Below are 17,302 nucleotides of genomic sequence, written 5' to 3'. Positions count from 1 at the left end.
GTATATGACGAATTACTCTGCACTGTAAGTTCATCACATCCAAGTTATTGGCTTTAAAAGAAACTGCTATTTTTCTATTTTCACTTGTAGATACAGTGATTTAGGGGAGTCTCATGGTGGTACCCTCTCTGTTAACTACATTTCATGAATTTCATTTCATTAGCATAAAGGTCCCAGGATGAGATTGGCTTTGATGTTGAATTATATAAATGGAATCCTATGAATTATATGAATGGAATGGAATATGTGAATAGGGGTAGTCCCTTGGTTAAGGACATCCAACATACAGACGCCTGCTAGATACGAATGGGCTTCCCTGCTCGCTGTGTGCAGGACAGAGGCCTGATGGAGGGGAGGGGGCGGTTTGTATTACTTACAGAAGAAATCTTTTGCTAAACACAGCTGAGGTTGTGGGTGATCTTAGGGGGTTAGCTGTTCTGCAGCCTTTTGTAACTCTTTAATGACTAAGACAATTTCTGCAATTGTTTCTTTTTGCATATCAAAGCACAGCTTGCTCCAGAAGTTAATGGATGTCTAGGCTCCATAAAGATTTTTTTTGCTTTGTTTGTGATTAACTCACAGTGGGAATTTTTTACAGTTACTGACACTATGCTGCCTAATAATATGGTAAGACATACATCTGTCCTTATTGGATTTATTAAAATAATGTACCTGTTCAAATTCAACATATGAACAAACCTAGATTCCCTATCTAGTATGTAACCACCTGTACATATATTTAAAGTGTAAAAGCATTTTTTTTTCAGTTTTATATATGAGAATAGTTAAACTTTTTTCAAGTCTGTGTCCTCTGTCACCAAAACATTTGTCTCTGTTGGATTATCTTCATTTTAACCCATTCATTTTAAAGTGTAGGATTTCCTCTTACTTTAATTACAAATAAAGAAGTGAATCTCTCTAGCAGGATCTCAAAAATTTAGAGGAGGAGCTAACCCTTCTCCACTGTATCCAAAATAAAAAAAAGTTTTACCATTAGATACACTTCAAACCAGTGTTTCTAATGTACTGTGATCTATGGATATAATAATTATAGCAAGGACTCCCTGAAAACCTGAAAGTTATTTCAAGGGTTCCCACATGTTCAACGGTGAAACACGGCTTTAAGCAGTTATACAGTATATAAATATATATTCTTATTTTCAAATATTATGTCGTACCTGTTCAGTAATGTCTTGCATCAAGCTCACTCTCTTGCCGTTGTCAGTTATATTCTGTGTTGTGAAGTCATTCAAATATAATCCATACTTTACTTCAGTTGACACTCAGATTTGCAATGTTTGCTCTAGAGAAGACACATGATCATTAGAGAAATCTATACATTTCACAGTTTCCATGATTATATGTTATAAACAATTCCCTTTGGTAAATACCAGTGCACTGTTATTGTCCTTTGTATTGGTGCTGTAAGTCAATTTTGTTTCTGCTTCTATAAATATTTTTATTCATATATAACCTCAATAAGTTACATTTTTAATGTGCCTTTATGTCCAGACCACTTAGAATTCCCTGAAGAAGCATACCTGTTCTACAAAGCATAAATGGAACACAACTTCTGTGGACTTAATTTACAATTAAGGCTTCTCTGAAAAATATTATTTGCCAATTTATGGTCATCTAGTTGTTACTATTTACCATGTAACTATGAACCTTTTAACTAATTGGTATTTATGTATTTATTAAAGTATATAGCTTTAATATACTGTTTGTTTTGATGCTTTTAAAGATTATGTTCTGCACAGAAGATTGGCAAATAATATGTTTCAAAAACATAAAAGTAGTTAACTAGCTAGTAGTAAATACATACTTACGCTGTGTACACATGTTCAATAATTGTCATTGGAAAGGATCTTTCAAAATCCTTTCCAACGACAAAAGACTGCTCTATGGAAAGGGGAGGGGGGAAAACGAATGAGTGGCACCCTGCTGTGCTCTCTCCCCATTCACTTTCATTATGATCGTTCATCGTTTGTGGATCTGCAAGGACGGATCCATGAACAACAAACAACAAACGCTGTACACACTAGATTTTCGTCTGATATAAGCCCTGAGAAGATTATTGGACGAGAATCATCTGACGTGTGCCTTAGCAACAACATAAAAATAATCACGTACATGACTAGAATCTTTGTATCAACCAGACAGCAATATATGTGATAAGGTATGGTTTACAAAGAAAATTTTAAAGAAAAAGATATGGAAAAAAGTAAGAGAAATAGTTAAATGAGTCCAACTATTTTTTGTAAGCAAATCTAGTGGTTTCTGTTCCAGACTTCAAACATCTACAGGCATCATTCAGCAAGCACTACAGCTCATGAAACTTAATATCTTGTTAGGCTGATAAGTTGGGCCATTGATAGTTATCACACCCTGTAAAGTACACACTTTTTGAGGTTGTAATAGCTACATACAAACCACATCTCTTTATTTTCTGGAAAAGAACAACTTTTCATGTCACTTTTTTCTGGAGTTCAGGCACACAAGCTCAATCTTACAGAACGAGGGATTTTAAACCATATGTTTGTTATCAACTATATTCATAAAATTCACAATTCTGGGTTTACCTTATTCATTCCTGGAAAATTGTAAGTATACTACTTTGCCATATGTCCACAGGGTGTATTACACACATGCTTTAGGTTTAGTTGCTGCATAGAAGACTATGAACATCTGCACATTTTTTCAGGTGTACATAATTTATATTAGTGATTGGGTAGATTCTGATATTGACCTGTAAACCTTTTGTAAATATTCAACAGAGGGCTTTTATAACAATATAAATGTAATATAATACACATAAACTCAGAGCAGTTTTGATTGTTGGGATAATGTGCGTTTTGCAAGGCAAATTTACAGTTTCACTTTAATGCTGCGACATCACCTCTTCTTTCACTCTGATCCATTTACTACCTGAAAGCAGCGTACTTGGCACTTCCAGGTATAGGGGAGTAAGTAACTAACTTCTATGTAACAGCACTGTTGCATGATCATTCTTTGCGCAGGAAGCAGTGCCCTCATATGGGGGGAGAGAGATAGGATCTGATTTCTTAAAGCTCCCCAAGTCTGGGGAGGATACACTTTCATCAGTAAAGCTGGATGATCCAGCAAACCTGGAATGGATCTGGTCCAGGATTGAAAACATTTGCTAATAAATAGCCAATGATTTATGGAAAATCTATTCCAGGTTTGCTGATCACCCAGCTTGTGCAATAAATAAGGCCCATAGTCCCCAATGTCCTATTGTGAATAGACCTGAGCTTATGCTTGGCTTCTTTGCACCTAAAGAACAGGACAACAGAGGATAAAAGGAAGGGTATAAAAACTCCTGCAGGACTCATCTTTCCTCCTGTTTCTTTAACCTGCATGGGCAAAGCACAAATTCACTTACACATGGACTGATGCAGAAGAAGAACCCCCAAGTATTTAAACATTAAAGTGTCACATTGTCTACATATATTTCAGCTTGAGATATTGAACTCTTCAACATTTCACCAATGGTCCTGTATCTTGTGGGTTTGGCTTATCTGACGCTTTATAAAACTGGAGACTGGACTGTCAGTAACAATGGATAAAATTTGAATTGTTTGCCACATCTTCATTTTAAAATTTAAATAAAAAAGTTGCTAAAGTACAGCAAAAGTTACCCAGTATTTACCAGAATTTGATTTGTATGTCAAGTATTAAATAGTTCACCTAATTTTTAAAGTCTTAGAAGGGAAAGACCCGCTGGATCAGTAATGTCCTTCTGTAAAACATATGCTGTATTGCAATCTAATCAATTTCAATATATGGAATCAGGACCTTTTTCTAAAATAATAAGGTGCAAATCGCAAATCATCATGTTATTGAAGTACTGTATATGTTGGGCCAAATATTACTTAGTTTATATAGAGTGGGGAAGGGTTCAACCCCCTTTCAGGCTTTTCTGCTATGCAGGGCTTTGTTACAACGTTTTCCCCTCTCCAACAACAACACAGACAGAAATAATAAAAATGGTAAGTAGTATAAACGTAATATAATATAAATAATATAAATGGTATTGATGGAGTAGGGAAGTCTACAAACCCTGTAAAATATATATTTTGTCCATGATCTAGTTGCAGATTTTGTCTTGCCTCCTATCTGGTGAAAAGATTGTCAGCAGGACAGGAAGTGGGGGTAAATCTAACATAGCCCCACATAATAGTTGAAATCCAACAAAAGTTTAAATTTTTCCATACTCTGTGCAAACATTTTTGACTTGACATACACTTGAAACTGTTAGGCATGTTATTGTCCATTCTTCATTTGTGCAGACTGAAAGACGGAAATAGCATTCATTCATACTGGCAGTTCTGTAATTGATGTCCAAGTCACAAGTAGGATAGGACAGCCAAACATATCAAAATCACAAATTCATAATATCTGTTGTGGTTTTGCAGATATGCAGGGCTTTGCGTGTGGGTTTGGCAGCTGGATATGAGGCAGGAATAATTCACAGGTTTGTATTTTTATAGATTGATCAAAAAGTCAGGAGACAGACTAGGCAGTCTGACTGTAATCAAGGCTTAAAATGCTAAGCTAATTCTGCAGCAATGGCTTTAAATTAGTTAAACTGAATTCAATTTAAGTAAAATTGCATAGTCATTGTTTCAAAAAAAGTATTATCTAATTGCAAAATGAATGTTTTATGTATTATTGAAGACAAATGTGAAAAGTCATAAAAGATTTACGTTATCCTAATAAAACATATGTATTTTAATCTGTCCTAATATTATTATATATTATATAATATTATACTATATAAAATAGATCAGATTATTCTCTTATTTTACATGTGTTATATATCAACCTTTTAAGGTAAGCTATCAAAGAAACATCAGTTTAATTTAGTGGATAAGGCATATTCACAGCATCCCTCTAAATAGGTATATTTCTTGTTTCTACTTGCTATAATTGGGTTTTTCAAATCAATAAATATGTTTTTTTCCACATTTAGAAACAATAAATTGACAAAGCATTCACTTTATTAAACAGCACTTGTAATGTTATGCACATTTAAACTTTACTGTCAAATCTCAGTATGATGATTTTTAAAGTTACAACACTCATTAAGGAATTAACTTCCGAAGCGACCAATACCTTTGCATAATATTAAAAGAGGTTTAACCTTTCAAATAAGCACAAACATGCAGGGAACCAAACAAGTTCCTAGTAAGTTTGGCGTTTCCAAGAAGCATGTTGAGCCATGCCATTGCACATAAAATAGTGTTGGATTCCCTTATTTGTGGTTAATTATGTTGCTTTAGGTCTGAGAGGGCCATGCAATTGGTACTACTCCAGGTTCTTCCACATGCAGATGATGACGGAATGTCAGCCCCTGCACACACACTGCAAAAATTTGCTTGCTGGATCAGTACTAGCTCTTTTAAAGGCTGGATTTTGCTGGACCTTTTACCTCTATCCGACTAATGGGTTCCCCATCTTAGACAAGACATTTTCTGCGGGTGGTACTGGTCACTGGGGAGCCGTGTTGAACCTGGTAAGCAAGCCCTTTATTTTTATTTGCAGTTGCAGTTGCAGTACAAAAAACCTCTTGCTGAATGAATATATTTGTAGCAGATGCCACCATTTACAAGTCTTAAGCATTAAATGAATATAGGTTGAAAATACAAGTACAAACTACAAGTACAAGTGCAAACTACATCTTCACCTGCTAGTAACTTCTGATCTTGTACCTAGTCATTTCAGGTATTTTAATAGTCATGGATTTCAATGTTCTTTAAAAGATGGCTATGGCAAATGTAATGAAACAATGACCTTCAGAATTTGTAACCACAACATTAGATTGCTGACGTGCCTGTTCTATATTTATTTTAATGCTGTAGCAAATAATGGGTAGAAAGGCATGAGCTGGAACAGACTGGAGACCACAGACTTACTTACAGTAGATGAGTGAAAAATTGCATACCCACACATTGCAGAACATGTACTTTTATAACACAAAGTTGACAGCACTCATTTCCTTCAGAGTCAAACTGCAGTGTTGTGTTTGATTTGGAATTCTACTTAATGTATCTCAAATATATCAACAGTTGAAATAATAAACTGAAAAAAGAAAGACAAGTAACTTTTGGTGGTTTTTGTTTTTCATTCTAGGGTCCAATTTCCCGTTCTATTTCTCTCAGTCTGCAAATTCAGCATATAAGTGTTTTTATTTTTCTATATAGGAAGAAGCTTTTAAATTAAAGTGAAGGGCAAAAAAAGCCCTAGCTGTGCCTGTATGACATCAAGATAAAAGGTCTAGGGCAAATTTTTTCTTTGAGATACTAAAACACTTTTAAAATTAGAGAAATGTTTTATTCAAAATGAAAACTAAATGCTATTCCAGCATAGGTATAGGGCACAAACTAACACTCCACTGTCCGGCAATATTAAGATAATCTGGTAAATCCCTTTAGTTTAGCTGTTTCTAATGTGGAGAGGTGCCCAGTTGCCACCATGCTATGAAAATGTTATTTGAAATGGTGAAAAGAAACAATGGAAGCTGAATATAACCGAGTTTAGGAAGAAGACCCAATCATAGAACATGTCAGTTAGTCATAGATTACACCGACTGAGATGTACAAAGCTACAGGCTAGATTCAACCCTCAGTGCCTCTTGGTACCTTTTGCTTGTAAAATATGTGTAGGAATCTCTGAATACCTGTTCTATTAGTCATGATTAGTTTATAAAATATAATATTACCGAGGTTTGGTACAAAAACCAGCAGCAATCCACCAGCACAACTTATTAATTGGTAATAAATACTCTTGTACACCAGAAAAATATTTTAGGAGTCCAAAATATTTAAACTGATCTCTAGGAGCCCCTTCCAATCAAATACCCTTTAATCCCCACCCCCTCTAATAGTTAGGTTTAATAATAAAAAAAATATACCTAATGGCCCATTACTTATTTAAATCCATGATTTTGAGTATTTTCTCACTGCATAGTGTGAGGGTTATTCTTTAGGTATTCATGACTGCCTGTGATGCAGACCTTTCCCATTGAAGTCTAGTAGTGTTATAATTTCAGGCTTTATTATGACAACAATAAAATAATGATCTCATGATGAATGGCAGAAACAAAAAGCATTGTCTAGACTGCAGGGTACTTGATTACCGGACTTCACTTCCCTATGAAATGCTACAGAAATTTGTATGATACCAGATACAGGTGGATTAAATATGGTTGTTTGGGGGTTTGTGTGAATAGGTTGGAGGAATGTGTAGGGAACTATATTTACTCAAAGAACTTCATCTGAAGCCTTTTATTTTATTTTGGATAGAACAGGGAAATGCTACAGCATTTGTCAATATTTTATTGCAATTTATGTCTCTGTTGGGGAATTGTTTAGTAGAATTGGGGAGGAAGAAAAAACTCCTAAAATGTGTTTTGTGCCTTCCTGTCTCAGTATTTATGCTTTTTGTTTGTGGGATGGGAAATAGGGTGAAAGTCTTTCCAAACTGGTCCCCCACCACTATATTACCAACGACTGGAGTCCGGCTTTAAACTAAATGGCTACAAGTAATCTTCACTTTCATTTGCTAATCAGGTTAGTTTCCAGATCTTGCACAGCTTTTCTGCCTGTAGTGTATTTCTAGCGTTACATTTTATTATTATTAAGTCATCTTCCTCTGAAGTTACCATGGCAAACATCAAACCCTGTTCAGCTTATATTGTTAGGTGGTAAATCAGAGGCTATTTTCATGCTTGTCACTGAGTCAGAAACATCTTCCTGATACTTCCTGGTACTTGCACAACCCTGATATAGGCTACTATTGTGTTTAGTAATTACACATTTCCCTTTTTAGTGAATATACAAATCTAGATGAAAAAATAAATGAGCCTTATGTATGAAATTGTCTAAGATAGTTTTCTCTGAGTTTGTGTGGGCAATTTATAAAGTAAGGTGAATAGAAGGCAATAATCAGATTGTGCATTTCACATAGCCTTCAGAAATTTATAAACCACATAGGGGTTGATTTACTAAAGAATTTAGCACAATGAATTTATCACTGTGCAGGTGGTAATTGCCGTATCTCATCGAATGAGATATAGGCCTCAATTTATTAAAGCTCTCCAAGGCTGGAGAGAATACACTTTCATCAGTGAAGCTGGGTGATCCAGCAAACCTGGAATGGATCTGGTCCAAGATTAAAAACATTTGCTAGCAAATAGCAAATGATTTTAAGAAATCCATTCCAGGTTTTCTGGATCTCCCAGCTTCACTGAAGAAAGTGTATTCTCTCCAGCCTTGGAGAGCTTTAGTAATGCAGGGCCATGGTTCTGTTGATTTCAGCCATCCTATCCTATGCAAGCAATGAAATGATGTTGTTGTAGGGTTCCTTGCATATGTTGGGCAAATTGAACTGCAGTGGTGGTTGAACTTGATGGACTTTTGTCTTTCTTCAACCTAACTAACTATGTAACTATGTAATAACTGGTACCGCATTCACTAAGCTATGTGAATTATTCTGGCAGAATCATTATTCACCATGCTGAAAGTAAGCAGCCTAAACTCCTTCAGTAAATTAATCCCTCCGTGCCAATAAATGTATCTTGTGGTTAACTATCCACATGAAAAATTAGCAATCAGTCACAAAGGTTCACAGTAATTTACACAATGGAGCCCTTTACGCAGAACTTTCAGTAAAAAAAAAAAAAAAAAAGGTATAAAGCCCATGATTCCTCTGCAATCCAAGTCCAGTAGGTCCCCCGCTGTGCCGTCTTCTTCTTTCCGCAATGGACAGCGGGTGCGACAACATCTGGGTTCTTCTTATGTCACCAGATCTTGCACTGCGCAGGCTCAAGATCAGGTGACACAAAACTGCGTATGCGTGGGAACTTTTTCTTACATTCCACAATAACAGTCCCTTTTACCCTTTTACACATGCCCGCAGCCTCCTGGTTATGTGGCATATGTATCCCAGGAGGCTGCAGGTTTCATGGAGGGGTCCTCCCTGAAAAATTAAAACAATATATGAAAGGGTTATTTACCCTTTTATATAATTAAAAATATGGCGATAGGCCCAATTATTAAAGCATGTACCCCAAACCATGTTCTACTCTGTACCACTAACTGACCTTAAAGTTCAAGGGTATTTCTATAACCCTACATAACAGCAGTTAGTTTTCTGTATCTCTAGTGGAAATACGCTGATATTTACAGCTACATCGTGCTACATGCTATTTCCAAATATTATTGAACAAATGTGTTGAAATCTTTACATATTTATGATCTTAATATACCTTAAAAGCCAGTTCACATATATGCATTGCAGTAACACTCTCTTTATGGTACATGTTATTGCAGCACATTATTGGGCCCTGGAAAAAAACCTATAACTATAATGTAAACTCTGATTAGTAAGGGTCTTCTTGACAATTTGCCTTTGTAATGTTTCTAAAAAATCCTAATAAAAAGAGAAATGGTTAACCTGCACTTAAAAATGTTTATTGGGGTCCAAAAGAAGTTAAGATACATGTAAACCCAATAAACCCAATATCCTCATTAGTTGTTCCATCTCAGCACTGATCCCCTACAATCTCTTTGAAATCTTGTCCTGTCTACATGCATGTATTTCAATGATGGCTATATGGCATTTCCCATGGTAAGATTCATGATCATGCCAGAATTATGTTTTTTTAAACTTTTTTTGTATTAGAACTGGGAATCTTTTCCTAAATTAAATTACCAAGGCCTACATGGAGTTGTAATTATTTATTTTACATATATTAGTTTTATTGAAAGTATAAAGGCACAGCTAGGATTCCTTAATAGAGGAAACACTGCACTCCAAGGCCATATATTTCTTCATTCTCCTGGTTAAAACTCTTATAGAGCACATTATTCTTCTGTCAAGCTTATAGGATTCTAAAACTTACCCCTTTTAAAAAATGTTTTGTGGCATTTGTCTACAAGTAGGTGATAAATCGCCATGATCCACTTAAAAAGCAACAATTGCAAAACAAGGCAAAAAAACATATACCATAAAACTTGAGAGGGATCATGCTGAGCCTTGCTTTGGTGTTTTCACAAAAGAAATTATGTGAATAGCCCCTTCCTTATAAAGCCCTTTCACTGTGCTTAGCAACATTAGGCAATAAACATTCCATGCAACACATCAGCTGACACAGTAGCTGGTAGTGATTCTGCAAATAGAGCTATATGTACAGAAAACAGTAGCTGAAATAACAACCAGCATTGTGTAAGAAGTACACTATAGGTCAGCTTTCATCAACCTTTCATTTTCAGGTCTAAGAGAATCCCCTACTAAAAATGACTATCCCTGCAGCTTGTGAATCATTATTATGTTTTGGCATACTCAATATATTCAACAATATAGGATAACTATTTTAAGCTTGATGAGTACAATAATGTTTTTTAGCAATAATCTTGAAATTGAAAAAGGAAATAAAAAAGAAACAAAAGTAGACAATAAAAATGTGGTCCCCCTATTATTATTATTATTATTATTATTATTAATAAACAGGATTTATATAGCGCCAACATATTACGCAGCGCTGTACATTAAATAGGGATAGCAAATGACAGACTAATACAGACAGTGATACCCCTACATTGGGAAAATTGGTGTTGGTGTTTTGTGTGTGTAGGAGATCAGTCTGCTCACTGTTAAAGTGAACCACAGGAGGAACCCTGCTTAAAGAAAGACAGCTATAAGGCAGTTGCTTTACAGAAACGATCCTACTTTACATGTACAATACCATATTACTCTATGTCAAAACACATTCTTATTAAATATAAGTGTATGTGTATATTTTATAAAGGCTCTTCAAACTCTACCATAGTTATGTATAACTTGTTTTACTATAGTTGTATTTCCCAGATTCATATTATACACAGGAATAAATGCACTTGTCCTTTGTGAACAAAATTAAACAAATGTTTCTTATCTAATAAATTTCTGCATAACAAAACATCTGAAACTCAGAAAAAAAATACAATAATGGGCAATTTTAGGCACACCATATCAGTTGCTAGCTATCAGTCTGCCAAATTGTAATGTGTGTAGTGCACCATCATGACATGTTACTGAACACCTATAGGAAGAACTGAAATGGTCTGACATGATTGCTGAACACCAGTGCCTAAAAAATCCTCCAGTGGTTAAATTGATGCAAATTCAGTGGTTCAGTAGTTAACATTCTGGCCTTTGCGGTGCTAGGTCCCAGGTTCAAATCTTGGCCAGGACACTATCTGCATGGTTTGCAGGTTCTCCATGTGTTTGAGTGGGTTTTTCTCTCATATTCCAAAAACAGGCAGTTGGGTTAATTGGCTTACCCAAAAAAAATAATAATTAATTCCACCAGCAAGGTTCCAGTATGTATGATAAAGGCCTTACAAAAAGAGAAGAGGCTGTCATAGCCAGGACCAGCTGCATAGTAATAGACTCACTCTTGGATTGAGATATAGGTTACACAGGTCTCTTGACTTTTGTGCACATATTGGAAAACTGTAGTTTCCAATAAAAAGCTTAACATATTTAAAATAATTAACACAAATGCTAGCTTGGATCACTTGCTAAACAATAAAAGTTCACGCAACCTTATAAAACCAAGACAATCACAGGACTGGCTTTCATAATTGCCAATGTAAACCATGTCCTTGGGCAGCAGGACTACACAGTCACCAGCATATTGATTTACACAAGGATTGTAAGCTGTTCACTTATCAAGGTGCATTATCACTTTACAAGGAATCTTTCACTTAGCTTACTGAATGTGGTAAAATTCACTTTGCATAAAAATACTCAATCAAGTCCAAGGAACTCTAACAAATAAGGATTTTTTGCTTGTATTGGAATAAATAGTTGAAGTCAGCATACCTTCATCTTAATAAGTTAAGGAAAAAAAGGTCCTTTGGAAGGGGATAATTCTATTTACTAAGTTAACAGCCTATATTTTTAAGTAAATAAACCTCATCATGTTGCTGACTATTAGGAACAAAGCAGGAACCTAGGGGGTTCTTAGTTGTAAATATGTATTGCGCTTTCCCAAAAGGAATGTCTTTTATTTAAAGGGTCACTTATAACCCGCAGTTTCTTGTGCATCTTTTTAAATATCTTTAGAAACATTGCATTGCAATCAGGTACATTTTGCAGTAATTACAACAGTATACATATGCAAGATGACTTCAAAGAAAGTTCTGTACTTAAGATTTTTCCCTTCTTCAAAGATGACAATGAATGAATTCTCTTTTGTACTCCTTTTGTTGGATTTCTTCCTGTGTGGTGGAAACAACATTACTCTAGAAACTCAAGTCATTAGCTTTTAAAAGAGAGGGTGGGAATGTAAACCAACATCTACTGTGGCCCGATAGATCTTGGAGATCTGTGATGTAAAAAAGAAAGGAAGGTCCCCGCGCCTCTTCCTACAACTGCAATTATAACGTCACACTGAAAAGCGAGGCAACGTGTATCACATTTAAAAAAAACAAGACAGATGTGAATTTCAATCAGCGATTGGACAGATTTCTATTTTTATAACTAAACTTTCCATATGGCTACTATGGAAAACTGAAATAATCTAAACAATATGACTGATACAATAACACACGTCTCTCTACATCTGGAACAATTTTAATTTAACCTGTGTTTTTCTTACTTATCAGGGCAGGAGAAGGCAGACAGAATGGTTTAAGAAACTCAGTTTAAGCATTGTTTTGGCCACACAGCTGCAGTCAGCCGAAGACGGTTGTTTCGTGATTGTGGCTAAGTATGTATCACACATAAATTCATAAATCAAAATTCTAATGGATTAAGGCAGCGGTGGTATATTATTATAGCACGCAGACGCATCAGTCTTATGGAGGAGCCAGCAGTCGGCATTCCTACACAAACTTGGAGAATATGCTTTTGTTAACAGCAATTGAAATAATTTCAGAAAGGGTGCAACTAGTGATAATCAGATCCGGGACATTTGAGGTTTGCCAATTGGGGATTCCCTCATTCCTTGAATGCTTGTTTGGAGATCTGTTTAATTCATAAGGAACAACATAATATGTAGGAATGTAGGAAACTGAAATGTACAAGTTGTATGATTTTTTTATAGACTGGATAAACCCGCAATATTATCTTTTAATAATGCCAATCCTCGTGCTTCGATTATGGTAAACTCACACTAACCATCCCTGAAAACCTAATATTATTCTTGGCTGGATCTCTCTCAAGAACATGCTATGTAACCCTCCCTGTAATCCTTACACTAGGTTATCCTCTAACACTCAAACCTAACCCTTCCTATAACACAGTAGAAATTTGTAGGCAGGCATGAATTTTATTGCAGGGACAGGCAAGGGATAGTCCCTTCTGCAATAATACACACTTACTTGGCTGTTCATTATCTACCGTATTTTTAAAGTGTATGATGGTGGCATATGCTAGGTATCCCGGCATACCCCTAAATGAATGCATGCGCAGGACTTACTTCATTCGCACCTGGCCAATCAAAATGGCCAAAGCTCGGGAACCCAGGAGAAAACCAGGTATAAATGGGGGTGCACACAGCGAAACAGTGATAAGTGAGAGTATTAACAAAATTGTGATCAGGCAGGTTATTTTACTACAGAAGAAACCTTCTGCAAAGAAAGACATGCCTGATTCCACTTTTTATTGTTAGGGTTTAGTTCCCAAATTTACAGGATGGCCAGCTTTGTGATAGAGGTGTGGGTACTCACAATCCTTGTATATTTGTTCTTCAAGATAGTCAAGGCTGATGGATGAGATCTGAACTGTAGTGGATTGATTCCACTTTATTGTATGACTTCAAGGTGTATAATGAATTGTTATGCATTAATGCAAAGCACTTCTATTTGTACTTGTATTTGAAAACTGATGATGGTATGTGGGAACGACATAGGAATATTTGCAATCTGAAGCAACTAAGTATGTTTCTTTTGTTTTAGTTAAAGTATAATTGTTTCAATTACAAACTCACACAAAACCTAATTTTATTTTGGGTAAAAGTCTTTTGGATGATAGTAACACTGAGCAATGATAGCTGAAAGGAATTAGTCTGATTCACTTAACACAAATGTTAAATTCCAGAAGTGACCAAGATAAATTGTCTTGTTTGCCCAAACCCAAGGAGATTAACAATGCACCAGATCTACTTCCCTGAACAGTCAATGAGTATTTAGCTGTGTGGCATTCACTCAGTGGTATGTACATAGAAAAGTTTCTAAAAAGGGAGAAATGTTAATGCATTTCTGCTAGTTTGGATAAGCTTTAGTGATAGTTTTTATGCACAATGTGGACAAAAATGATAATAACAAGAAGGATGCACTATTTAAACATGGGGCAGATACAGTTTCTTTTCATAAATTGCAATCAATTACATTTTGTAATTTTCATTTAGAGGACAGATTTTTTTAGACCACATATCTTTACCCTATTTGTCCTGCGTAACCCCAGTTCACTGGTTTCCCAGCACATTCCAATTTTGTAGCTGCCGGCTATCCCTGTTTTTGCAGGACAATCTTTTGATTTTGCAGGTTGTCCTATGCCCACCATGACCAGTAAGTAGTATTTGCCATCAAGGAAGTTATCACAGAAGGTGTCATGACAATTTTTCCTATGTATGGAACTTTCCTGAATTTTTATTCCTGAATGTTAGTATATATTATTATTGGCCAGTATTTATATAGCGCTGACATATTTTGCAGCGCTTTACAAAGTCCAAAGTCATATTACTAGCTGCCCTCGAAGGGGCTCACAATCTAAAGTCCCTACTATGGTCAACGGGCATTAAAATAGTCTCAAAGGTCAATTTGGGAAAAGCCAATTAACTTGAGCAAAAAAAACAAAACAAAAATAGTGCCTTGTCAAATCCTAAACAGGACAGGATTACTGTGAATACTGATTGCAGTGTATTCCATTAGTTCATACAGAATAATAAGCAGTGAGAAGCAGAATTTACCATGAAATCTGCAACTTACAGGGCAGATTGGCGCTATGTAAAGGAAAAACAACACAAGAGGTTCTGCACATGTGTAATCTATAAAATAGTTGATAAGGTTCCCATTCATTCATTGAAAGGCAGTCCATTCTCACTAAAATGTATTAGGTAAGTATAACTAAATTACAGATATTCTATAATAGCACCTTATAAAAAAACTGGAGATGCAGTATGTCACCATTTTTAAAATGCACTGCAACACTGTGCCTCAACAATGTTAATGGGGCAATAAAAAAAACAATGTCCTCCAACAAAGATATAACCTTTTCGTCCCAATTTATTATCTTAGTCTCATCGGTTTCCCCTGGTAATTACTGATTATTAATTAATTATATTGACAAATACAGCGTACATATATATATATATATATATATTTATATATATATACAAATACTGATATCATTATTGTGGCACTCATATATAAAAATAATCAAATTGATAGAGTTTTGTGTTACTTTTTTACCCTGTGTGGATTATTCCTCCTCTAACAATATTAAACATGCATTTCAGTATATGATGTTGACTCACCTCATGGAAGAAATGTGTTTGGTCCTATACACTGAGAGCAGAACGGAATCCATTTTGTTCTGCCACAAAGTTCAGCACCTGGGAAAAAACTGGAAGTGTGACAGGATCAGCTCAGTGTGCATTCCTCTACTGGCTCCCAGTCACTTCTCTTTGCTTGGGATTTCTGTTCATGTTAATGAGAGGTGGTTTGGGGGAAAGACAGGGGGGGAAGGCGTCAGAGGGTGGGCTGGGGAAAGAGGAGGGTGAAGGGAATTTTTTTTTATTTGGCAGTTTCATCTTCCAGCAACATTGCACTTTTACCACACGCTTCCCCTCTCCTAGCCTCTCTCCCACTCACAGGTTTATGGAACTGCCAAACCTGAGAGCTTAGCAGACTATATTACATGGAGTTAACCAGTTCAGAGTGAGATTTTTATGTCTGTTATATTTAAAACAGTCCCGTCATTTAAAATATGGATATTTATGGTTACATTAAAATATAGATATAAAATGGTGATTTTAATAAAAGCTTATACACACATGAGCAAAATGTGATGCTTAGGATAAATTAACAGAGCAGCTGGTTATGGTGTAATCAATTTTAAAATGCTATCAGTTAAAGCCGAAGTAAACCCAAAACAAAAACAATCACACTCTTCTAATCTATCTGTCGGGAGGTTTCCTCCATCGGGTCCCGCGTTGTCCTGGTATCTGTCTTCGGCCCGGCGCCAGACGCCGACATCTTCTTCTCTCTTCTTCTGCGGTCTTCTTCCTGCATCCCCGATCTCGCACTGCGCAGGCGCAAGATTGGGTGACGTAGATTGGGAAAAAACTTGCCAATCTCACTGCGAATTCGCCAGAATAGCAATTTATTTTCTATTGATGAAAGGGCTCCTTGAGAGATGCTCGGGCATGCGCAGAAGGAGCAGCCAAGAGCCTCCTAGGATGTGTGACGTAGGTATCCCACGAGGCTCTGCGCTCCCATCATTCTTCGCCTAGGTGATCAATAATTAATAGGGTGGTGCTCCATCCTCTTTGCACCAGGGTAGTTGCAAAAAGGGTGCGCAATAATACACACAAAAAAAATAAAAAAATAAAAATTCTGAGTTTAGGTACACTTTAACAGAGGGGAATGCAACATTAAAGTAGATGTTAATACTAACTAAGTGATGTTCATTTAGCTGAAGCTTTGTGTATAATAAACATTTGATATTATACTAGTTTTCACTTTTTTCCTTCTTTGTTATCTATCCTGTCTATCACCATATGTGTAAAAACAACCAGTTGAAGTCTCCATTCAAGGACAAAAATAATGTTGTAAAACAATTAGGAGACAGGGATTGTGAGATGTGACAAGTAGCAATAAAGTAATAAAAGTCATAGTATTTATTCCAGAAAGATACAATTACTGAAGAATATACTGATGCCCTTCAAGTCAAAATGACCTAGACTTCAACTTATCTCATAGCTCAGTTTATAGCATGACAGTACTATACAGATTAATATAAACTTTGCAAGACAGAAATATGATGTCTGTCAATGCAGAGTTGTTTTTGGATCTGAGGCTGTTCCTCGTTTTTCCTTTGTTTGTGTACAGGGTGCATAAATGTTCCAGGTCAGTAAGTAACAAGTGTAAGTAGGAAAAAGCCCTGGAAAAGTGTTGGTGCTGGAGATGAGATATTCTACATTTGTTATTGGTACCCTTATGTTCCTTATTTTCTTGTTTTTTCAGTGTTTCACAACCTTTTTAACACAGGGACCTGTTGAATTGTC

The 17,302-nt window shown here is 35.9% G+C and overlaps 1 protein-coding gene across 1 annotated transcript in view; it reads right to left on the bottom strand.

The window, feature by feature from the left end:
* LOC140330138 (uncharacterized) overlaps positions 1–15,686 on the bottom strand; it is a 37,892-nt gene extending 22,206 nt beyond the window's left edge. Inside the window, exons 1-2 of the mRNA XM_072410456.1 lie at positions 15,551–15,686; positions 1,179–1,303 (exon numbers count right to left, since the gene is read on the bottom strand). Coding sequence (XP_072266557.1) covers positions 1,179–1,199 — 21 coding nt within the window. The 5' untranslated portion in view covers positions 1,200–1,303; positions 15,551–15,686. The remainder of the gene's footprint in view (positions 1–1,178; positions 1,304–15,550) is intronic.
* Positions 15,687–17,302: the final 1,616 nt, after the last annotated feature.

Source organism: Pyxicephalus adspersus, chromosome 4 (genome assembly GCF_032062135.1).
Source record: "Pyxicephalus adspersus chromosome 4, UCB_Pads_2.0, whole genome shotgun sequence".
NCBI classification, from domain to species: domain Eukaryota; kingdom Metazoa; phylum Chordata; class Amphibia; order Anura; family Pyxicephalidae; genus Pyxicephalus; species Pyxicephalus adspersus.
Note: the sequence above shows the minus strand (reverse complement) of the source record. Positions and strands in the feature narration are given on the sequence as shown.